Here is a 25,556-nt window from a genome sequence, read left to right as displayed (position 1 = left end):
TATTTCTTAGTGGCTAACAACTATTAAACTGCTGGGAAGTTTGTATATATTATGGGGCGACCACCTCCACCATTTTATTATTGTTTGCTGTATTATTGAATAAGGGAAAATAGTTGGTCCTTTTTGTTTTTTTACTCATGGCAATAATATTTTGAGTGAATATCTTAGATTTCTGTTGAATTTTTTGTTATAAAAAGTAACATTTTAATTTAGGGGAGTTTGGATTTCAGTTTTTTTTTTATTTATTTTTCTTGCTAAGAATATAAAAGTTTACTAAAACGGAAATGCATTTGGTTTTGTATTTGAGTTGGTACTTTTCCATTTCCTGTTTTATAAAAAGTTAGTTTTTTTTCAGTTGTTGTGACATTTAAAGTTTTTGTGTTCAAAATGTTATTACATTTTATGAGAGTTTTGTCCTTTTTGTTTGAAAGCAGAAAAATGCAAATAAAAATTGTAGTGAATTTTAGTTAAATTATCTTTGTAACAGCAGGATGTAGGTATTTGAACTCTCATTCCTTATTAGTAAAAAGAATACACTTAAAGAAAACCTGTTGATTTGTACTATTCACTACAGAATACCTCACGGACCTACTCGATGATAGAAAAATCAGTAAAAATGGTCTAAAAATTATATGAGTGGGTGTTTTTGGATTGTCAAAGTCCATAGAAAAAAGCCGTTGTTTTCAGAAAAAAAGTATTAGGAGTCTTTAGTATAAGACTGTAATCTTGTAGTATAAGACTGTAGTCTTGTGGTATAAGACTGTAGTCTTGTATTATAAGACTTAAGTCTTCAGTATAAGACTTTAGTCTTTAGTATAAGACTTTAGACTTTAGTATAAGGCTGTAGTATTTAGTATAGGACTTTAGTCTTCAGTATAAGACTTTAGTATAAGACTCTAGTCTTTAGTATAAGACTTTAATCATTAGTATAAGACTTTAGTCTTTAGTATAAGACTGTAGTCTTTAGAATAAGACTGTAGTCTTTAGTATAAGACTGTAGACTTTAGTATAAGACTGTAGTCTTTAGTATAAGACTGTACTCTTTAGTATAAGACTGTACTTTTAAATATAAGACTGTAGTCTTAGGCATACGACTTTAGTATAAGAGTTTAGTCTTTAGTATAAGACTTTAATCTTTAGTATAAGACTTTAATCTTTAGTATAAGACTTTAGTCTTTAGTATAAGACTTTAATCTTTAGTATAAGACTTTAGTCTTTTGTATAAGACTTTAGTCTTTTGTATAAGACTTTAGACTTTAGTATAAGACTTTAGTCTTTAGTATAAGACTTTAGTCTTTTGTATAAGACTTTAGTCTTAAGTATAAGATTTTTGTCTTAAGTATAAGACTTTAGTATAAGACTTTATACATTAAGAAAAGACTTTAATCTTTAGTATAAGTCTTTAGTATAAGACTTTAGTCTTTTGTATAAGACTGCAACTACTGTTTTGCACCGCAAACAAAAAAAAATGTAATTTAAAAGTAAAATCTTTGAGAATCGGTTTTTGTAAAATTATCAAATTTGTTTGAAGATGTTTTACATTTTGTTTTACACAATTTGTTCTACTGAACCGATTTTGCTGATTTTCAATACCAAACTGCTTAAAACAATGATAAACATTTCAAGCAAATCTCATTTATTTCAGTTTTGTATTTTGGACGTAAGCGTGTTTTAAACACACAGAATGTCTTAAATATCAAGCATAATTATAATTTGTGAAATCCTAGAAGAATATTTGCTATTTATTTATATTTTTCTTAATGTATTAGAAATATTAGTTAAAAAAAACAAAGAAAATTTAAAATGTTCCTTTAAAATATATAAATTTCTGGGAAAATTTGCAAATAATTTCACAGTCTTTATCTTTGAAAAATTGTGAACAAAAAAGAACCAAAACAAAAAGAGTCTTCAATTGTTGCAAACTAAAGTCGTTTTGTTGTTCATTCATTTTGCTCGCATGACAGACGATATTTATCTGCAACATTAAATTTATTATATTTCTTAACAGAAAAATATACAATTTTGTTAACGTTCTTGTTGTTTTTATAGCGATGCTTGTTAAAATACGCACACACAGTTTGTTTGCGCCAACTAACACCAATTTGCCATTTAAGCAAATTCTAGAGAGGGAGTTGTGGCAGCCAGCAGCTTCTTAAAAGATGAGTTCTGCTGCTTTTTTTATATAATTTGCGCTGCTAGCAAAATAAGTCTTATTTCTATAACAAAAAGAAATATAAATATATAAAAAAGTTGTATAAAATGTATGACTGACTGAATATTCCTTGATTTTGTTTATTTTCTTTAGCATTTTTTTATGAATATTACTTCTTATTGAGTAACATTTTGTTTGTTTGCTCGCATTTGTATCTTTATGTAACATGTACGTACGCATTTCCATTTCATTGCACATTCGATATTCCCTGTATGTAGAAAAGTATCTCTAGTTTATTTTCTATACCCTCCTTATACACATATGCAGGATCTTTTTTTATGATTTCCAAAGAATGAATGACGAAAAACGATGGTATGGAATATAAAAACCATAAAATGTTAAAATCTTTTAGTCATTGGTTTTGTTGGTGTCATTTGCGATTTTCCGCTCGTTTGGTAGTTTTTTATTGTAATAATATTTAACAAACATACATGCTCATGATTTAAATGTGACAAACTTGCAGTAGATGTCTTAAATTTATGGAAAAATATTTGCAAATTATGATAGTTTTACTTTGATTATTAATAGAGTTAATTAAATAACACACGCCTAAAAGTATGCCACACAATTTAATTAATTTACTCTCCTAAAAGTTGTCTAGGGTATAGACTTTAGACAATTGAATAAAACATTAAAAGCATTATAATAAAATAAAACATTATAAGATGATAGGATATCATCATAATAATGTTTTAATGCATCCATAATTATATCCCCCCATTGTTATCAATAAAATTTTAATAAATTCCATTTAATATTTTGAAATGCTTAATGCAATAATAACAATATTATTGCCAGTATTATTTTGCATTTTATATCAAATTATACACTCGTGCATACAATATACATAATAATTTTGGATTTGCAAATATATAGTAAAAATAAGTTTAAGAAAAACTTAATATAAATTTATGTAAATTTCCATAATATGTATAAAAAAAAAATAAAGGAAAAGAGAACTTTACAAATAAAAATCTTACAATATTTGAAAGTAAATGAAATCATAAAGTTTTTAATAAATGTAGTTTGTTTTTTTTAAATAGAGTAATAAATAAAAAATTTTAAATCAATGCAAATGGATAAACTCAGAATTGTAATATTTTGTAGCAAGCAAGTCATAAATGTACCCGCTTGGAAATAATAACTTAAGTTAAAATATTATGTATTATGGAGATTTTAAGAATTATTCTAAAACATGATTTATTTAAAAACCATATACAAAACACGATGTTAGTTTTCATTCTCTGAAAATTATAAATCAAAATATTAACTCTTTAAGGTCAAAATGCATCATAATCATATGGTCACTTTATTATTATTTTCATATTTGACCAGCAATTTAAAAAAAAAAACTTTTTATAATTTTAAGTAGAAGGAGTTGGGATATGAAATCAAAGTCAACTCCACATTTCAGCTAATAAAAACTTGAATTGTATTTTGGCGCTAAACTGAAGACAAAAAAATAACTATTATTTTTCTTCATATCCCAGATTTTTGGTGAGTTTCAAAGAATGCATTGTGTTTATGTCCTTTTTTGCAAAAAAAAAAATAAAAGCAATAATCAAAAAATAAATGTCCTTACAAATGTTTTCAAGCACATTCGAGCGCTTATTGTTGACCAAAGAACTTTTGTTTTTTTATTTGCTTTTTTTATTGAGAAATAAGAAACTGTCGTTTTCTTGAAATTTATATGAGATTATTTCATTTCCTCTGCTTGAGTTGCATTTTAAGTGCTGCAACAATTGTGTTGGATATCTTTTTTGGCAATTTTTTGTTATAGTTTTTTTTATATTCTTTAATATTGAAATGTTTGAGCAGACTTTTAAGGAACTTATGACCACTACTACTTAAAAAGAGAAAATTAAAAAAATTGGTATTCGAAATTCTAAATTTTTTATGACCACTACTACTTAAAACGAGAAAATTAAAAAAAATTGTTATTCGAAATTCTAAATTTTTTATTCGAAATTCTAAATTTCTTTCGAAATTCTAAATTTTAATTCGAAATTCAAAATTTCTTTTCAAAATTGAAATTTTTATTCGAAATTAAAAATTTCTATTAGAAACAGGAAATTTCAATTCTAAATTTCAAATCGATTTTGAAATTTCTATTCAAAATTCTAAATTTCTATTGAAATTCTAAATTTCTATTTTAAATTCTAAATTTCTTTTTCAAATTCTAAACTACTTTTCGAAATTCTAAATTTCTATTCGAAATTCATAGTTTCTATTCAAAATTTCTACTCAAAATTTCAATTAGAAATTTCTATTCCAAATTTTAAATTTCAATTCGAATTTCAAAATTTCAATTCGAATTTCAAAATTTCTATTCAAAATTCTAAATTTATTTTCGAAATTCTAAATTTCTTTTCGAAATTCTAAATTTATTTCGGAATTCTAAATTACTTTTCGAAATTCTAAATTTCAATTCGAAATTCATAATTTCTATTCGAAATTCATAATTTCTATTAAAAATTCCAAATTTCTACTCAAAATTTCAATTCTAGATTCTAAGTTTCTATTCAAAAATTTTAAATTTCAATTTGAATTTCAAAATTTTTATTGGAAATTCCAAAATTTTTATTCAAAATTCTTCGAATAAAAATTCTAAATTTTTATTCGAAGTCTTAAACATCTATTCGGATTCTTATTAAAACATTATGAATTTATTAATGTTGAGAATGAACGAATATTTGTACGATACACTGTATTTCTCCTGCACTTTATTTTGCATACTTGTTATATTACATACTCTGTTTTTGCAACTCTGTATATCTTTGAACTAACGACTTTACATTGTAAGATCGTTTGCAGTTTACTAAATGTATTTAAACCAACAATTAAAAGTTGTTTTTGGAAATTCAATATTTGTTTTTAAAGAATTTGTTTTCAAAATTAAATGAAAAATAAAAAAATTTAATTACAAATTGTAAATTTCTTTTCGAAATTCGAATTTCTATTAAAAATTCTAAATTTCTATTGAAAATTCAAAATTTTTTTTTCGAAAATTTATTTACGAAATTGATTTTCTTTTTTTTTTGGTATCGAAAATGTATTTTTGATATATCTATCTTTTAAAAATTACTATTTGAAATTTTATAAAAATTTATGTTCGAAATTGAAAATTTTTATTTTATAAAAGTTAACTGAATTTAACTATTTCAATCGAAGTAGAATTTTTTTTTGAAAATAAATTTTTTTATTTATTTTTTTTTCGAAATTTAAAATTTGTATCTGTATTTTATTAAGTATATAGAAAGTTGAGAAATTCTATTAAAAATTAAGCAATTAAAAACCTAAACTAAATGCTTTAAATTGAAAATTATTATATTCGAAATTGAAAGTTTATATTTCTAATTGAATATAACATTATAGGAAAATTTTTATTTGAACAAAGAAAAAAGTCGTTTCAATATTAAAAACTTTCATAGAAATTAAAATCTGTATCAAAAATTAAGAATCTTACCGAAAAAAAAAATTCAATTCAAAATTAAAAAAAAAACAATCAATTAGATATCAAAAAAATTGGAAATTTAAAGCCATAGAGAATTATACATAGAGACAAGACACTCTGATTTGTCAAACAAAAATACAACAAATAATATTTCTGATACAACAACAAAATACAATGACTAGCATGTATTTTGCTGTTGCAAGAGATAGGTTTTTGACAACAGACTTAGGTTTTTGACAACTCCGTCTCGTCTCTATGTTACCCTATGTTTAAAGCTTTATGGAAGAATAAAAATTTACTTAAAAAATGTGAAAATTTATGTTTTAAATCATCCGAATCCAACTAAATATAAAGGGTATTTCGTATTCGTTATTTGCCTCCACTAAAATCTCCTTATAGTTTTTTATCTATTGGACTTTTGAACATTTTTATTAGTGTCCTGTTGTACGAGCATTATTAAGCTTTTTTCAAAATAGCAATATAGACAACATGACGTTTTTTCACCATAAACACATTAAAACTAACAAGACTCATTCTTTATTATATTACTACTGTAAACAGCTTTTTATTGTTCATTGACAGAGAATACAATAGCGACAATTTCGACAAACATAAAACTATAAGATTAACTTTTTAAACTAAAATAAATTTATAAAAAAACAACAAGAAAAAGAAAATTGATAGTTTTTTTTAAACATTTTCTATTTTTTTAAATAAATTTTAGACGATATTTATATTATTACTAAAAATACAAAATTTTTGCTCTAAATAAACCTGTCAATTGCATTTGAAAACTTCAAAATTTACATAGAAGCCGTCAATACTCGTCAATAACATAATGCACAAATAATAAAAATAACTTTCATAATAAAATAAAGCTACTACGTCATGAAAAAACAACAGCAGGTGTCATTAAACTATAGAAATATTTACACAATCTCGTATTTATATTTAAAACACAAAACAACAGCAATAAAAAAAATATTAAGAAACGTATTAAAATAACATTTCTAAAGCTATAAACATCAACTACACACAACAAATAATAAACTATTAACTAAAGCATAGTGTGAAGGGGCGATATTTTAGTAAATACTATAAAATAGTGCAATATTTTTGTATTTTTACTACAAAAAGAAAAAGTAGCTAGCAGCTATTTTTTGGATATGTCCAAACGATAGTTTAGAGTCTAGTCAAGTTCTTTTGTAAACCTTTTAGTGGCAGTACAACAGCATAGACAAACATTAAAGGACATTTATGTGTGTCTTGCTGCTGGCCAATTCATTAAATTTGTACGAAAAGCTAATTATCAACAACAAAAATAACGACTAGAGGAAGAAAATTAAGTATGAATGTAGAGATGAACAAAAGAAACAAGATTCTAATGAAATTACAACTAAATGACAGCAATAATAAAAGATGACGACAGTGATTTTTTTGGTTTGCTGTGGCTTAAAAATGGAGCTGGGTGGGGAGAAAATAATTTGTGAAAAAGGTACATTGTTTATTTTGAGATATTTAAGATATTTTTAAATATTGTTCCATTATTTCATACAATAAGGACTATCTGCCATATAAATCGATACACTTTTAATTAAAATTAAAAATTACTATATTAAAAAATAAAAATGTTTATTACAAATTGAAAAGTTTTATTCAAAATAAAAATTTTGTATCCGTAATGGAAATTTTCTATTCGACATTTTAAATTTCTATTCGAAGTTTTATTTGAAACTAAAAATTTCTATATGAAATTGAAAATTGCTATTCGAAAATTAAAATTTCTATTCGAAATTGAAAGTTTCTATTAAAAATTGAAAATTTATATTCGAAATTGAAAATTTCTAGTAGAAATTGAAAATTTCTATTCGTAATTGAAAATTTATACTCAAAATTGTAAATTTACATTAGAAAATGAGAGTTTCTATTCGAAAATTTCTTATAAAAATTTAAAATTTGTATTCGAAATTGAAAATTTGTATTCATAATCGAACATTTCTATTCGAAATTATAAATTATATTCGAAGCAAACATTTATATTCCAAATCGATTTAAAATTTCTATTTGAAATTGAAAATAATAAGCTTACTTTCCTTGCTTATCGAAAAAGTATTCCAATGAGAAAAAATATTATCCCAGTTCCTCAATTTGGTTTTCGAGAACGACACGGTACAATCGAACAAGTTAAATGTATAACCGGAGAGATTAGAAAATCTGTTGAATTTAACAAATATTGTTCAGTTATATTTATGGATGTCACTCAAGCCTTCGACAAAGTATGGCACAAAAGCCTGGCATATAAAATAAAATGTTTGCTGCCAGCCATAAACTATTGGAATCTTATCTATCGGACTGTTTATTTACAGTTAAGTACAACAATATAATATAAGATTAGAGCAGCAGTACCGCAAGGAAGTGTTCTAAGACCTACCCTCTATTTGATTTACACCTCTGACTTGCCTACGAACGATATATTAACTATTTCTACATTTGCTAATGACAGCTCTATTATTAGCTCGCATGCTAATCTATATATAGCATCTAGTAAACTAGATAGCAGCTACCTAAGATGTGTTGAGACATGGTTAAACAAATGGAGAATACGAGTAAATGCTGTCCACTAATCACACTCAACAATGTTAATATACCTCAGTCCGATTATGTTACAACCTTGGTATTCACTTAGATAAAAGACTTAATTGGGGCCTCACTGGCAAATCAAAGCTAAACCTCGACTATAAAGTCTGCCTGTACAAAATCATTTTAAACCCAATTTGGACATATGGAAACCAATTGTTGGGAAATAATAAAATTCAAATTTGTTATGGAATTAACAATGACTACAGAAAGTACGTTATTTTATTTAACAATATTGCAATTTATTAAATAAAAGAATAAAAGAAAAATCAACTCCGACTTTAAAAACGTAAATACCTACCACACCAAGTTCAAAATAACGAAAGACAAATTGAAAGGAAGGAAATATAAAAAACGCATTTTTCCCGTACATACGTATCTACATCCAAACAAACACTCAGACTCTTTTATTATACACAGTGGCGTGTGATAAAACTAATTAAGTGCAGTTAGCAGCAATAGAATAATGAAAATGACAACAACCACAAAAACTAGAAAAATTGTAAAACAAACACAGGAAAAACAATAGACTGTAACAACAGACTAGAGAAGTTGAATTTGAACGGAACTGGCTGGAGAGAAACTTGTAGGTGGAAGTTAATGTTAATGTACCACTCATTATTAACAACAATAGCAAACAAAACCAAAGTGCACAGCAACAAAAAAAGTGTCAACTTTGTTTGGATGATGAGCAGACAGACATTAAGTGGGAAAATTACTACAAATTTCCTGGTAATATTTTCATGTCTTTCTCATACAGTCTCATTTTATTCTTCTTTCAGTTTCATTTTAGTTACAATTTAAACGTAATTAGTAAAATATTATTTTGTAATTTGTTTAATTTAAAAAGAAATTAAAAAAAAAGTTGTTTCATACATAAATGCATTAGATGGCTGGATGTTTTAATTTAAAATATATTAGAAAATAAATGCATTTTAAATGTCTGGCTGATTTAAATTCTTTGTTATATTAAAAACAAATTAAAAGTTTAGTTAAACACTTACCATTTTTAAAAGTTGTCATTAAGCTGTCTGTATCAATACCATGATGACAATTGAATAAAGATGTTTCAAGTAAATCTTCAGGTTTGTAGCCCAATAAATTATACATTCTAAAAATTAAATCAAAGAGTTATTAATATGTTTATTTTCTTTTAAATACAAAATATACTTACTTGTCATCCACATAGGTAAACTTCATGTCCAACGAATGTTTGGTCAAAAATGTAGAGGTGCCTAAGGGCACTTCAATGTTGGAGGGATGTGGTATGGGTCTACCCATGGCCACTAAGACACGATCACCCTTTGTATTGACCACCAAATGACCGGTTATATGAATAACCTGTAAATGTAAAATATATAAAAAAAATTATTAATAATTACTAGAAATAAAAATGTTTATTACTATGCTTAAAATCTATATTCAAAATTATAAAATTCTATATTAGAAAAAGATTTGTATAATGCGTTATAGAAAATAGTCTTTATAAAAATGTTATCTTCAAAATCGTTGGAACCTTTGGAACACATTTATCGGTGTTCCATCGGCACTTTTTAGAAATTAAAGAAGTAAAGCTAAACTTCAAACTATTACACTTTGTTGGCACAAAATTTTCTAAGCAAAAAAAACTTGTGCACAAGACCAATGTAATTTTTCTGTCGTTTTCAAAACCGATTCCGACAATGATTGGATTTTATGACAACCCTGAAAATCTCAAAATTTCAAATACGTATTTTCATTTTTGAATAAAAATTTTCCATTTCGAATTTTAAAATTTAAATACAAATTGTTCATTTCGAATACAAATGTTTATAGTGGAGTGTAAAATTTTATGAATAAATACCGTTTATTCGTTATTTCTATTGGAAATTAAAAAAATTCTAATCGAAATTGAAATTTTCTATATTAAATTGATCATTTCCAAATGAAATTGGAATTTAAAATATTTTCGCTAAAACTTCAATTAATAATAACTTAATCGAAATTGAAAACTTTTATTCAAAATTAGAAATTTCTCTTCATAATTAATGAATCTTACTAAAAATGTTAAATGTTCGATAATAAAATATCAATTTCAGATTAAAAATTCAATTCAATTTAAAATTTATATTCGAAATTAAATAATTATTTTCCAGAATTAAAATTTATGTTCTAGTTTGAAAATATTTACTCGAAATAAAAAATTTATTTTCAAAATTAAAATTTTCTGTATAAATTTGAAAATATTTGTGTTCAAAATTAAAAATTAGTGTTTAAATTCGACAATATATGTATGTTCGAAACAACAATTTTCTATTGGTAAATAAAAATTTCTCTTCATAATTAATGAATCTTACTAAAAATGATAAATATTCGAAGATGAAAATTTCTATTTCAGATTGAAAATGTTAATTCAATATTAAAAACTCCTATTCGAAATTAAAAATTTATTTTTAGAATTAAAATTTATGTTCTAGTTTGAGAATATTTATTCGAAATTAAAAGTTTCTATTCTGAATTAAAAATTTATTTACATTTGTTCGAAAATAAAATTATAAAAATATTTGTTCGAAATTAAAAATTAGTATTCGAATTCGATTTTCAATTTTCTATTGGAAAATATAAAATTCTCTTGATACTTAATGAAGAAAATGATAGAAAATTAAATTTCTATTTCAGATTAAACATTTTTATTCAATATTAAAAACTTTTATTCGAAATTAATAAATTGTATTCAAAATTAAATATATTTTTTAAATTAAAAATTTATATTCGAAATTAAAAATTTATTTTCAAAAATTTAAATTTATATTTGAATCTTAAAATATTCGAAAAAAAAATATATTCAAAATCATTAAAAATGTCTACGAATTTGAAAATATTTCAACGAAAATAAAAATTTGTGTTCGAAATTAAAAGTTTTTGTTCGTATTTGACAATATATGTTAAAAACTACAATTTTCTATTGGAAAATAAAAATTTCTATTCAAAATTAAAAATGTCCTTTCGAAATTGAAATTAAAAATTTTTAATAAAAATTAATTTTAATATTTTTTTCAAAATTCACAATTTATGTTCAAAGTTTAGAATTTCTAATTCAAATTGAAAACCTATATTCATTCCATATTAAACATTTTTAAATTCGAAATTAAAAATGCACGACTTAAGAGAAATTGAAAAGTTTTATTCGAAATTTATAATTTGTATTCTAAAATTGGATATCACTATTATTTGAGATTGAAAATGTTTGTACGAAATTAAATTAAATATTTTGGATTTAAATTTAAAATTCCCGAATTAGAAAATTGTAATTTTGGTTATATTTCTTCGAAATTTCGAACATTTTTAAATTGAAAATTTCTATTAAATTATAGATTAATACTTTTATTCGATTTTAAAAATGTCTATTCGAAATACCAAATCAATTTAAAGTATTCAAAATTCAATTATTTATTTGAGAATAAAAGTTAGTTTTCGATATGATAAGTTTCGAATGTCTTTTTTTTTTTAAATGAATTATATTAATTTCGAATTGGAAAATATTATTTGATATTGGAAATTGCTATCAAAGTTCAACATACAAAAATTTAACCCGAAATAGAAAATGTTTACACTCAAAAAAGGAAGCTTCTAAGCAAAATTAAAAATCTTTAGCAAATTAAAATTTAAAATGTATATAATTTTAGAGAAAACTGTTTTTTTAATTTATGAGTTCTGACTGCAAAGATTCGTGATTCTATTTCTTTCTCACCTTATAAGAAGCACTTTTAATATTGATACTGCGACCGCGACTGGTAATGGTGCACTTCAAGCGCACAAACAAATCACGATGATCGGTAGAAATACCCTCCTCTAAAAGATTCTCATCTTTGACTTTATTGGTCAAGCCATTGCGTTTTAAATTGAGAGCCTCCTTAAGCTCAGCATGATCGCATTGATGGGCATATTCCCATATCTGTTGGCCCAAAAGATCAATCTGAAAAAAACACAAAAAATATTTAAATTTGAACCGGAAATAAAACACAGCATAAATACTTTTACCTTTGACAAACCCAAATAGTCACTGATATTGTTGGTGACATAAGTAATATCACCATCATTGGACAAAATCAACAAGAAACCATCCATGGTTTGCTTAAGTAACAAACTAAAATCATCCACACCAGCACTGTCACCATTCGTGGCAGTCAAAGTAGAAGACTCCAAGGTTTTTGAAGATTCTATAGCTGATTGTTGATTAGAATCTTCGGATGCTTGAGAAGATTGTGTGGATGAATCATGGGAATCTAGAGAGCTATTAAAAGCAGAAGTATCATCATTGGCTTCAGAATTTTCAATGCTGCTGTTGTTGTCGCCGCAGAGTTGTAAATCACCAAGTAGTTCTTGGATTTTTGGAACTGAAATGAAAAATAGAGTTTATAGTTTTAGTATTGATTTTTGTTTTGAGATTTTTGAATACTTACACATTTTCAACATATCGCGCACTTTCAAATATGCTATGGCTACACGCATGACAGAGGCTTTGTCGAGTTGTTGGACATCTTCCTTTTTCAAGGGTAAAACTTCTGCCAATTCGGTAAAGATTTCGGTTTCGCGAGATCGACGACATCTGGCGGCATCTCGAGAACGTTCTTTACGTTTTTCATTGTTCCTGAAATTAGAAAAAAATAATTGGGGGAAATTAGTTCATTTGTGATTTGTAGTTGAAGAATTCTTAATAAAGGGTATTTAAAAATAGGAAAAAGAAATATAAGTAGAAAAAGTAATATTTAATTCAATTTAGTAAGAATAAACTATTTATAATTGTAGTAAAAATGTGTACTCGAAATTTCTTTATTTTATTCATAACTGAAATTTTATTTTCGTTTCAAATTTATGTAAGAATACTAACATTTTTTTTTATCGAAATTGAAAATACTTTTTCGATAATAAAAATTTCTATACGAAGTTAAATAATTCTACTTGAAAATAAAATTTTCTCCATCAAATTAAAAATTTCTCTACAAAATTGACAAAAAATTAATTATTGTCCACCAAATTGTAGAGATATCAGAACAAATTCAAATTTTATTCTCAAAACATTTTTTTTCTTTTTTTCGAAATTGAAAATTTATTTTCGAAATTGAAAATATTATTTTCGAAATTGAAAATATTATTTTCGAAATTGAAAATATTATTTCAAAATTGAATATTTTTATTCTATAATGAATGCTTAATTTCCAATATAGAAAATTGTTGTTCGAATATACATATATTTTACACTTTCAAAGTCTAAAATATATATTCGAAATTGAGTATTCATATACGAAATTGACATATTCTATTCGAAAATAATGATTTCTCCTATAATTTCTTTTAAATTAAAAATATATATTAGAAATTGAGAATTAAATATTAGAAATTATACAAAAAAAAACTCCTATTCGAATTAGAACATTTCTCTACGAAATTTAAATTTCTATTCCAAAATAGAATATTTTGGATTGAAATTGAAAGTTTTTATTCGATATTGCAATTTTTTTAAACAAGATTTTTCTAGAAATTCAGAATTTATATTAGAATTCAGCAATATCTGGGCAAAATTAAAGATTTCTATTGTTTTTAAGTGTTACGGTAGCTTAACGGCAACGGTAGCCAAACTTTATTCGATATTAAAATTTTTCCAAAAAAGCCTTGTGAAATATAGTTTGTATTCAATGGAGAATTTATATTCGAAATTGTCAGCATCTATTCGAATTAAAAATTTGTATTCGAAATTAAAAACACATATTTAAAATTGAAAAATTTAACTCGAAATTAAAAATTTATTTTCGAAATTGAATATTTATTTTCGAAATTGTAAATTGATTTTTAAAAATGTAAAATTTTTGTTTTTAAAAATGTAAAATTTTTTCTTAAATGAAAATTCCTATATTCGAATTAAAAATTTCTATTCGAAATTGAAAATTTAAGTTCAAAATTTTAAAATCTAAATTCGAAAATTTCCATTTGAGATAAAAAATTTCTATTCGAAATTGAAAATTTATGGCCATAATTTAAAAATCTAAATTCGAATTCGAAAATTTCCATTTAAAATTAAAAATTTTAAAAGTAGCAGAATTAATAAAAAACTAATGACTGCTACATCAAAACTTTTTCTTTTTTAAGTTAGCAATAGAAAATAAATTACACTGCTACTTTTAAATTTTTCTTTTATTAGTACTACTACTACTAATGATACCAAAATATGAAGGTAGCAGTAGTAATTATTGACTCCGTGTTTTTATTAATTTTTTAACTAGACTACTTGTGTTTTTTCGTTGCTACTGCTACTTGTAGTCTAGTTTTTTAAACACTGTTTATAGGTACTTAAAAATTTCCATAACAATTTGAAACATTTCTTTACATATTATTGCATTCATTTCACTCAAATGAAAGTGAGAATATTATTTTGCATGAGGTTAAAAAATAAATAAATATATTCGTTGCATTCGTACGTCACACACAGCCAGTCTTACCATGATCACGTAGCCCAACCATGATCACGCTCTTTACATACATTCGCAGAAAATCCAAAAAAAAACGTTTTAAACATAAATTAATAATATTGAATTGATGGTTGTTGCTAAAGTCGCTGGTTTTTGTAATTGGTGGTGGTGTAAATGCCTAATAACAGAAAACTGTGAATTTTGGCAAAGGGGGACTGTTTAAGAACAAATTATTTTAAACTTTAGGCGTCGATTGCAGTGATCTTTCACTGTTGATATGAATTTTAAAAGACCCACCTAATTCAAGATTTAAAAGATCACGTATGCAAAAATGCAACTGTTGCTTTGGGGTTGTAAATGCTCCACATTGCAGTAGTAGAGGCCTACATAATAAAGTATCAATAAGCTGAGGAATATTCGGCAGATATTTAGGCAAACAAATACACACCAATAACTTTTATACATTTTTTAAAAAAAAAAAGTGAATTGTTCCGCTTATTGTGAAAATTACATTTGAAAATTTAGAAAATATTACATTTTACTAAATCACGCCGAATAATCGAATTATTATTGAACACATTGTTTGTGTCCCTCTTTATTTCAAGAAAAAACCTTAAAACCGATTATTCGGCTGCATTCAAATACATAGCTTTGGATTTGTTGATTCCAAAGTGTGCCTGTCTGTAGAAAAAATTTTGTTTTTTGTTACTGGTATTTTGAAATTTGATAATAGTAGCATGTTATTAAAACGTTTACAATTCAATCTAGTGGCGGGTAAAACAAAAATAAACTAAAATCAAACTTGCATGCTTCAATCAATGTGTCATGTTTTTATATTCATATAAATTTTTAGCGCGTTTTTATACAAACACTTTTTTGTAAAGCAATCAAAATTTTAAATGGCCAGAAGTCTAAATGAATAAATTGTAGAGAGAACTTTTTATAAATTATACTGATATATTGATATCTATTCTATTGTTACCCCAGCTATAAAAAAGAACTTCCCAAGAAGCGAAAAAGAAGTAGAATTTATAATTTGTTAGAAGTGAAGAATAGATTCTAGTGTAAACTTTTATAAATTATGCTATTGTAATCAATCTGTATTGTATATACCGATTGATTATTAATTCCATAAAATACTCCAGCCATAAAATATAACTGCCAAGTAAGTGAAAAACAATTAGAATTTTCTATTTGTTAGAAGTCAAGAATAGCATCATTGCCAATGAACAAAACTGTAGGCTAGTTTGGATGTTCTTTTTTTCGATTCCTTTTCATAGACTCTAAAGTTTAATAAGAAGCATTTCAAAAAGTAGTATTTCTACTACTTTTTAAAAACTCTTTAATTTATATATAGATCTCAAGTTTATGTCTTATTGTGAATCTCTAATTGGTATAAACCATTTTTTATATCGATTTCATAGTTTTTAATACCTTTTTAAAAAAGTTGTATTTCTACTACTTTAATAAAAACTCATAAATTTATATATAGATCTCAAATTTGTATTATTGTCAATATCTAATTGATATAAGCTGTTTTTAATATTAATTTCATAACTTTTAAAAAAGTAGTATTTCTACTACTTTTTTAAAAACTCCTAAATTTATATATAGATCTCTAATTTGTGTCTTATTGTCAATCTCTAATTGATATAAGCTGTTTTTAATATTAATTTCATAACTTTTAATACCTTTTTAAAAAAGTAGTTTTTCTACTACTTTTATAAAAACTCCTAAATTTATATATAGATCACAAATTTATGTCTGATTGTCAATCTCTAATTGATATAAGACGTTTTTGGTATCCATTTCATAGCTTTTAATACATTTTTAAAAAAGTAGTATTTCTATTTTTTTTTTTTTTAAAAAACTCCTAAATTTATATATAAATCTCTAATTTATGTCTTATTGTCAATCTCTAATTGATATAAGCTGTTTTTGATATTGATTTCATAACTTTTAATACCTTTTTAAAAAAGTAGTTTTTCTACTACTTTTTTAAAAACTCCTAAATTTATATATAGATCACAAATTTACGTTTTATTGTCAATATATAATTGATATAAGCTGGTTTTAATATTAATTTCATAACTTTTAATACCTTTTTAAAAATTGTATTTCTACTACTTTTTTAAAAACTCCTAAATTTGTATATAGATCTCAAATGTAGGTCTGATTGTCAATCTCTAATTGATATAACTTTTAAATTAAAAGTTTTAATACCTTCTTAAAAAAAGTAGTATTTTTACTACTTTTTTATTTGTGCTAAAATAATTATTACTAGTCTTTTTAAATGTTATTTTACATTATTTTTGAAACTAAGACGGATCTATACAAATTTAGTATTTTTACTACTTTTTTAAATTCGTAAAATTAGGTAGAGATTGGTAGTTTTAGTCCGTTTAACAATCTGTAATTGTTATAAACAGTTTATGATGTTTATTTCATAGCTTTTAATAACGTTTTAAAAACGTTATATTTCTGCAAACTTTTTTAAAAAGACGTAATATTATGTATAGAACTCAATTTTAGCCTTACTGTTAATGCAAAATTTATTTAGTTTTGTCAATCCAAATTTTAGATTGTATTAATTAGTGTCCAGATTTTATTTCTTGGTTTTAGTACTTTTTTGAAAAAGGAGTATTTTTACTACTTTTTTTAAAACTGTAAAAAAAAATTACAAAAACTACAAATCTCGATTTAAATAGTGAGAATTAGTATTAGTACTTTATTTCATAGCTTTTAGTAACTTTTTAAAAATGTAGTATTTTTACTACTATTTTTATTTTTTGTTTAATTTATTTATTTTTCACAGATTCAATTTGTTACTAAAGTTTTAAATTGAAATGAGCAGTTTTAGGGGGTAAATTTCTTAATTTAGGCCCCTTTTTAAAAAGTAGTATTTTTATTACTACATATTTTCTTTTGTGGAAAATGTATTTAATTTATTTAGTTATTTATTTCATAGTTTTTAAACTATCAATTGCTTTTGTGAAAAATTTATTATTTTTTATAAATTAATTTCAATCTATTTGTTTGACACGGACTATTTACTGTTTCTATAGAAACTATTCGAATGTCAAACTAACTACAATCATATTTCAATTCACCAACTACAGATGGATGTTTTGTTCCCCTGCCAGCTTTCATTGAAATCATGAAAAGAAATAAAACAAAAAGCTAAAAATTATCACAGAATATTGTACTTAAAAACTAGGCCATTTAAAAACATGAAAATACATACAAAATATTTAAATACATCAAAATAATTTTGAAAATCTTTTCTTTCTCTTCCAAGTTTCTTTTAAAGTTGGCAGCGTAGAAAAATAGGCTAAACGTTTATTTCACAAAGTCTCAACTGGCACGTGCAGCTTCTCTACACATAGAAAATTAGCAACAAAATAAAATTTGAAATAAAATGATTAATTGCGGTGTGAATTTGTATTCATAACACACATAATTTGGTGGTGAATAAAAGTTGGACTGTGGCCGCACACTTTTGCAGTTGTTAGTATGTTTGAAAGAAAATATGTATGTTATTATATTTAAATTTTAGCCATTAGTTAATGAGATTCTGTGATAATCGCAGCAGGGTAAGAGAAAAAGAGCAGAGATTCCGAAACGGCCTTTTACCATTATCATTTTTAAAAGTTCAATACAAAATCAGAAATTGATTGAGAAGTAAAATATAACATTTCTTCGAATCCTTCCCATTGGTGTTTGGACCATACTTTTATATGAATTAGAGACAGGCAAACTCAAAAAAAGACAAGACCACTTGAGTCCACGAAATCAGTATCTTATTCATCTCATAAAAGTTCCTTGCTTCTGATTATGAATCGGGGAAGATGGATCTGATAGTGAAAGAGGATAAGACAAAATTTATTACACCTTTTTTGTTGCCCTTGCAAAAGTATTGTTACATCAAATAAATAGTAAATGAAAAATATGATTAACTCATCAAATACTTGGCTAATTTGATCACAATTTAAAGTCCAATGTTTCAATATTATCTAGTTTCTCTTCTCATCTTTTTGGTAATTCCCCCTTCTCTCTTCCCTTAATTAAGGAAGTGACAGCTGTTTGAAAAAATATCTTTGAAATTTAATCAAGGTTATGGCTTCTTTTTTCTTTAATCAATTTTGCAAGCAATCGAATAAATTTTAAATTTGCTATTTTAATTGTTGTTGTTTAACCTTGTCTATTTTAACAATTTATTAGTTATTGCACAAAAACTACACACACAAATCATGCATATTCACATAAGATTTTATTCACTTTCAGTTCGCGTGTTTCGGTTGTTACTTTAGCAAATATGAATTTTGTTTGTGTATTTTGTGGTTTGAAATTTAAGATATGCAAACATTAAACACTTGATTCGTTTTAATTACAAATTTGTTCGGTTATTATAAAAAGCCAAGTGATATAATACAATAATATTTATGATAGAATGTGACATTTACAGAAAAAAAAGAGTCAGAGCTGTAAGAAAATGCAATGTTTGAATGTATCATAATTTTTTAAATGCACAAGTGTAGAGTATTTGCACACTGAACAACTATTCGAAAAAGTGTTAAAAATTCGACAGTCATACAGCTTTTAACATTATTTAGATCAAATTCAAAGATAATAATTAATATTATTGAAATATTTAAAACGAAAAGCAGAAAGAATTACTGATGATCAGAAAGTATGCCAAGGATCTGCAAACAATATTTCTCCAACTTATTAGGAGCCAAAGTTCCAGTTGAAGAAAATAAACTACAACCAATCATTGACAAAGATGTTGAATGTCCCCTTCTTCCTAATCAAGACGAGATCAAAGCACCCAGCTTAAGAATAACAAGACCGCAGCAGGTGCCATGGGAACTATCCACAGATCTTCATAAGATCTATTTTTATACATATAAGAAAAAAAAACTGTTTGAAATCATGTCTGCGTTTCGGATCCAGTGAAAATCTTGTAAGCATTTGAAAAATAAACTAGATCCTCTCTTTCTCATGCCTACGAGATCAATATCAAGATCAAGGGTGTTGTTTTAAGCCCGATAGAACTTGAAATTGTAAAAAAAAAAAAAAATTTAATAAAAAAAATTTTAATCGAAAGATCCTTGACGCTGTCCTTGACGAAGCGCATTCTGGGCGTCCAATTTTGGACAACTTTAGCGAGTATTGCTGGCACAAATAATGTTGTCCTCCAAGGCTTCAATTATTGCTGGTTTTCCTGCAATAAACCAGTGACTTCACACGGTCCCAAAGGAGCTAATCGAGAGATGTCAAATCGCACGACCTTGAATGCCAATTAACAGGTCCATTTCTCAAAATTAAGTTATCGCCGAATATTGATTTCAATAAGGCGATGGTGGCCCGGATTAATGTCATCCATATTTTCAAGCAAAAAAATTAGTGATCATGGTGCATTAACGATCTCCATTGATCGTAACGCGAGCTCTGGCTTAATTTTTTAAGAAATAAGGTCCGATTATGCCACCAGCGTGTAAACCGCACTAAACAGTGCATTCTACTGGCTGTAATGGAGTCTCTTGTGCATTGATCTCACTCCAATGTCAATATTTTTAAGACTTTATGTGTTAACAATAATCAAGTCAACAATCTTAATCAAATTGTCTGCGACATATTATCATACATAGCTCATTAATTGAGAGTTTGATATTAATCATTTTTGGCAAATTTGTAAATATTTAAAATATGGAAAATATTTTTGTTTGCTTATTTTATTACATTTTTTGGATTAAAATCATTTCGAATCTGAAAAATTTTTCGCAGAAGTAAATTTAGGGAAAAAAACCAGACAACACTTCAATGATTTTTTTTAAGTTCGAAAATATATTAAACAATCCAAATATTTCTTTTAGTGATCATGAACAAAAAATTAAAAAATAGCAATACACTCGCTTAGCATGTGTATTCTTCGCTGATTCAGTGACTACTAAACAAAAGAGAATAAGAATATGTGTGTTGTTAGTCAGCGCGAAAGCACAATGAAATGGGCATCATTGGTCTATAAGTTGGGCGAACCGATGACTGATTTTCCAAGTAAATTTGGATAATTTGGTAGAATTATTCAAGCGTCAACCTATTCATAATGATTTTCCAGAGTATACTGATCATAAATGTCTAAAAGTGAGCACAGTATGACAGTTCGCTTGACAGTTAACACTTTCGTAAAAAACTCTCTTTACATGGAGTTATAGTGAACTAGACAAGGCAAATATTAAAAAAACAAGTTAAAAGAAATCTAAAAAAAATAAATAATAGATTTCTTTTAAATTTTTTAATATAGTACACTTGCAATCTTTAAAAATTAGTTCAAGGTTTGTTTTTGTAAACAATAATTATTATGTATTTAAAAGTTAAAATACATATTTACATTTACAAAAATAAAACCAAAAACTTTAATATATACTTATATATACATAAATTTACAACCATGTACATAAATAAACACGATTTTACTTTATAAATATATATGTATACATACAATACAATACAACAACAATAATAATAATTCAACATTTAATTAAATATACGAGTATAATAATAATAAAATTAAAATAAAAAAATAACAGACACTATTTTCAAAAACAAATAAACAAGAAACTTCAAACATGAATGGCATAATAATAAGTAACAATAACAATAAGTTGCCTTTTTAGCAATAATATATTAAAGAGAATAAAAAAACAATATTTAACACACAATTATTTAACAATAATTATTTTTGTTTACACTTTAAAATACACATAATTTCAAAGAACGAATAAACATATTAATAAATAAATTGAAATGTTTTGCTTAAACTGAAAACACAAACAACTTCCTTTTGACTTAAAATATGCAATATTGCTATAATTATTTGTATTTTAAAATGCTAATAAAACAATAATTTAAGTTAAAATCAAGGTAAATATCATGTCATACTTAATAAATAAACATAACTGTACTTTCAATTTAAGTAGTTTTTAAAAATATTTCTCCCACTGTATGACATGACATTTAACCAGTGTGGTCATTAGTGTGATTTTGTAAACATTTTAATACTAAATTAAACCAAGAACTAGTAAATTTTTTTCGAATAAATTGTCTTAGACGTTTACCAGCTCTTTAAAATAAGTATAAAATAACTATATTTGGTTGTTCTAATTCCAAATTTAATAGTGGCATTTGGCAGGTATTGTCACACTCTTATAAAATTTATAAATTCTATTGTTTTATTAAAAAAACATAAGAATTTGGATTTTCTTAATTCAGTAGTTAGTTTCGAAAGAGAAATTTTTATAATTAAATTGTATATAAACAAATTTAAACCAATATTATTGTTATTTTCTTTAAATACGAATATCCTTAAATGTTGTAATGTTAGAACCTTAATAATTCCTTTAAGAACATAAATTGTTTCTTTGCCAACTGACTATCTGTTGCTAGAACCGAAAACATCGCAGGATATAATGAAATCATTAAATTAGCAACAATTTTGGTCATCGCAAAGAATCTGAATATCTTAACTATTTGAAGAAAACTTATAAAGAAATTCCCGAAAATTTCCCGGGAAATTTTTCCTACGTTTATCAATTTATCAATCCCAAAACGTACAGATTTCTGATTTCAATAAAATATACAATATATAGCATATATTATCTTATATATAAATAGGCCACACGTTTTTTTGTGGTACACTTTTAAGTATGTTATTGTCCACCAATATTGATGAAACAATAGGCCACACGTTTTTGACCACCAGGCGATCCTAGTATATTTAAAGTGTCCATCAAATCATTGGCTTTGTTTATTAAGAAGCTTTTTGGTGCAGAATTGCCCATAACTTTTAAACTGTACAATTCAATTTAGTTTTAATTTTAGTGATAGAAATATTGCTTTCTAACGGTAAAGTCTATTCCAAAGTTCACGAAGGATTTTGATTTGCCGCCATTTAAGCATAAAGTATTGCCAACCAAAACAAAAAACAGTTTTGACAGCTGAGCAAACTCATCCGATTGCCGAAAAACAACTACATCCTCAATGTGTTACTGTTTGGTGAGGATTTTGGGCTGATTAAATCATACTTCTGCTCGATAACGATAACGTTTTTGTGTAAACGATATTTGTAGCTGCTTTAAATATTTCCACATATTTTAGGCATGTGTCTATTAACAATGGAGTTCATTCACAGTATTGTTAATTCACAATAGCGTCTAATCACAGTAGCACATCAAAATAAGATTTTTAACCATTAACCCCAATATTCATGAACAATTTTTAAATTTATCATAGGTTTATTAAATACATTTTTATACCCTTCACCTTCGTGAGAAGGGTATATATAAGTTTGACATTCCGTTTGTAATTTCCACAATATAATTTTCCGACCCTATAAAGTATATATATTCTGGATCCTTATAGATAGCGGAGGCGATTAAGCCATGTCCGTCTGTCTGTTGAAATCAACTTTCCGAAGCCCCCGAATAACTTACATACACGATTCATACATCAATATCTCCGGAATTCTTCCGGCTCGGTTGCTATTTAAAATCAGGACAACTTCGATTTTTGACCTATAACTGAATTACTAGTCATTAATATAGACAATATGACCTTTGCAACGACGTATATAAGTTGGACCTTCAATGGGTCAAAATCGGAAAAAATATTTTTTAACCCGATTTTTTTTTCAACAAAACTTTTTTTCACTATATATTAAAAAAAAAATTAAAATGTAAAAAATTTAAAAAAAACCTTTAAAAAACAATTCCAAAATTTTTTTTTACAAAAAATGAAAAAAAAAATGTTGTTTACCTAAAAATATTTCAAATTTGTATTTTGAAGTATAATTTGGTGAAGGGTATATAAGATTCGGCACAGCCGAATATAGCTCTGTTACTTGTTAATACAAAATTTTTTTATGAATATGGAGGTAATATGTTATATTCTATTTTACTTCTTTAATTTGAAAAAAAGTGCAGCTGAAGCACACCGATTGCTCACCAAATCTTATGGTGAATGTGTTCCATCGGTTTCAACGTGCGAGAGATGCTTTGTGCGATTTAGAAATGGTGATTTTGGCACGGAAGACAAAAATCACCCAGTCCAGCCAAAAAAGTTGGAAGACAAAGAATTGGAGACGATTCTTGTGAAACTCAACAGGAGCTTGAATGATTCATCCAAAGTCAGGGTACTATACGAATTAAAGCCAAGAGACCTTGAAATACGATAATTTTTGCACCGAATCATTACTTGCGATGAAAAATTTATCCATTACGAATACCTGAAGCGTAAGAGATCGTATGTGAAGCCCGCCCTACCAGCTGAATCGACACTAAAGCCAAATATCCATGGGACTAAGTTAATTCTCTGTGTTTGTGGGAGCTTCTCTGTGTTTGGTGTACCGAACACAACTGATTCATTTGAAGGAAGCATTGGCCGAAAAATACCCAAAATATGAGGTCAGAAATGAAACCGTAATCATGAAACCGTTGTCATGATGGACACATGTTGCTATACATGTTAAAAACTATTTAGAAAGAAGTGGTTGGGTAGTTTTGCCTTATAGACCAGACCTTGGCCCGTCCTACTACTATTTGTTTCCATCGATGCAGAACGCTCTCTCTGGGATATGTTCTTGGCCTCAAAAGATCAGCGGTTCTTTTGGCACGGAATCCTTATTTTGCCAGAAAGATGGGGAAAAGGTCATAGCTAAGTATGGCCAATACTTTGAATAAATTTATGTTGTACAAATGTTTCTATAATTTTTAAGCCATACACCCAAGACCAACAAATTAAGAATTTCCATTCCCTACCATATTTGTTTAAGAAATCTTTGGATTCATACGTGCACTTATTTTCTTATACACATTCCCTATTGTTTACTCATAACTTATAAAAGCATATTAAAGCTTAAAAACAAAATAATTTATATTCTAAAATGCATTTTGCAAAAATCCAGAGTATTTATTTCTAATCGATCACAAACATGACTGTTTAATGACGTTTGACAGTTGACAGTTAAGTCAACATGGCAACTACGGGTGATGGCTGGTTTTTGTTGCCACAACAATTGATTAATGCTAATTTTTGTTTAGTGAAATAAACAAATAAAGAAATGTATGGTTTGTTTTTGTAGGTTATTGACAGTTAAACAAACAAATACAAGAGCAAATAAAAGATTTAAAAGATTTATAATTTTTAAGTTTAAAAGAAAAAAAAACACTTTTGTAAAGTGCTTTTACTTAAAGTTTATTTAAGAGATTTATGTATGTATATTGTTTGTAAACTACTTAATTTGATAAAAGATTTATATTTGTATCGGAATTTTAGAAAAAGTACAAGGTCAGGTCACTTTTTTGGAAAATTTATAAAAATTAAAGGCTTATTTTTTTCAAATATTTTTTTGTAAATATTTTTAAAATCAAATTGTAATTTAAATTAAGCTCTAAAATACTGTCATTGCAAATTATTTTAATTCAAATTTGTCATTATAGTTGGTCTTTTTTCACTCATATAAGAATGATGACGTATGATTAATATTAATTCTGGGGTTGTTTTTGAAAAATCCTCCATAACTTTTAAAACTCTAAAGGAATTCTGAAAGAAAACTTAACAAGCTTTATTAAAACTAGAAAATATATATTCTGAAATTATTCAAAATTGGATAAAGAATAAAAACTTTTGTAAATTCAAAAAAAAATGTATTTAAAAAATTTTAATATTTAAAAATATATTTCATTTTGTTTGATAAAAATATATTTAACAGTAAAACAAATATTTTATGTATACTAATGTAAGCTACGCT

The 25,556-nt window shown here is 25.7% G+C and overlaps 1 protein-coding gene across 3 annotated transcripts in view; it reads right to left on the bottom strand.

The window, feature by feature from the left end:
- The window catches only part of sima (similar), a 281,132-nt gene that overhangs the window by 219,062 nt on the left and 36,514 nt on the right, over positions 1-25,556 (bottom strand). For all 3 annotated transcript variants that reach the window (XM_065515340.1, XM_065515341.1, XM_065515339.1), the window contains 5 exons: positions 12,746-12,933; positions 12,324-12,679; positions 12,034-12,258; positions 9,478-9,644; positions 9,308-9,414 (listed from right to left, as the gene is read on the bottom strand). In XM_065515340.1, coding sequence (XP_065371412.1) covers positions 9,308-9,414; positions 9,478-9,644; positions 12,034-12,258; positions 12,324-12,679; positions 12,746-12,933 — 1,043 coding nt within the window. The remainder of the gene's footprint in view (positions 1-9,307; positions 9,415-9,477; positions 9,645-12,033; positions 12,259-12,323; positions 12,680-12,745; positions 12,934-25,556) is intronic.

Source organism: Calliphora vicina, chromosome 1, assembly GCF_958450345.1.
Source record: "Calliphora vicina chromosome 1, idCalVici1.1, whole genome shotgun sequence".
NCBI classification, from domain to species: Eukaryota; Metazoa; Arthropoda; class Insecta; order Diptera; family Calliphoridae; genus Calliphora; species Calliphora vicina.
The sequence above is the reverse complement of the archived record's forward strand: the minus strand, read 5'-3'. Positions and strand labels throughout refer to the sequence as shown.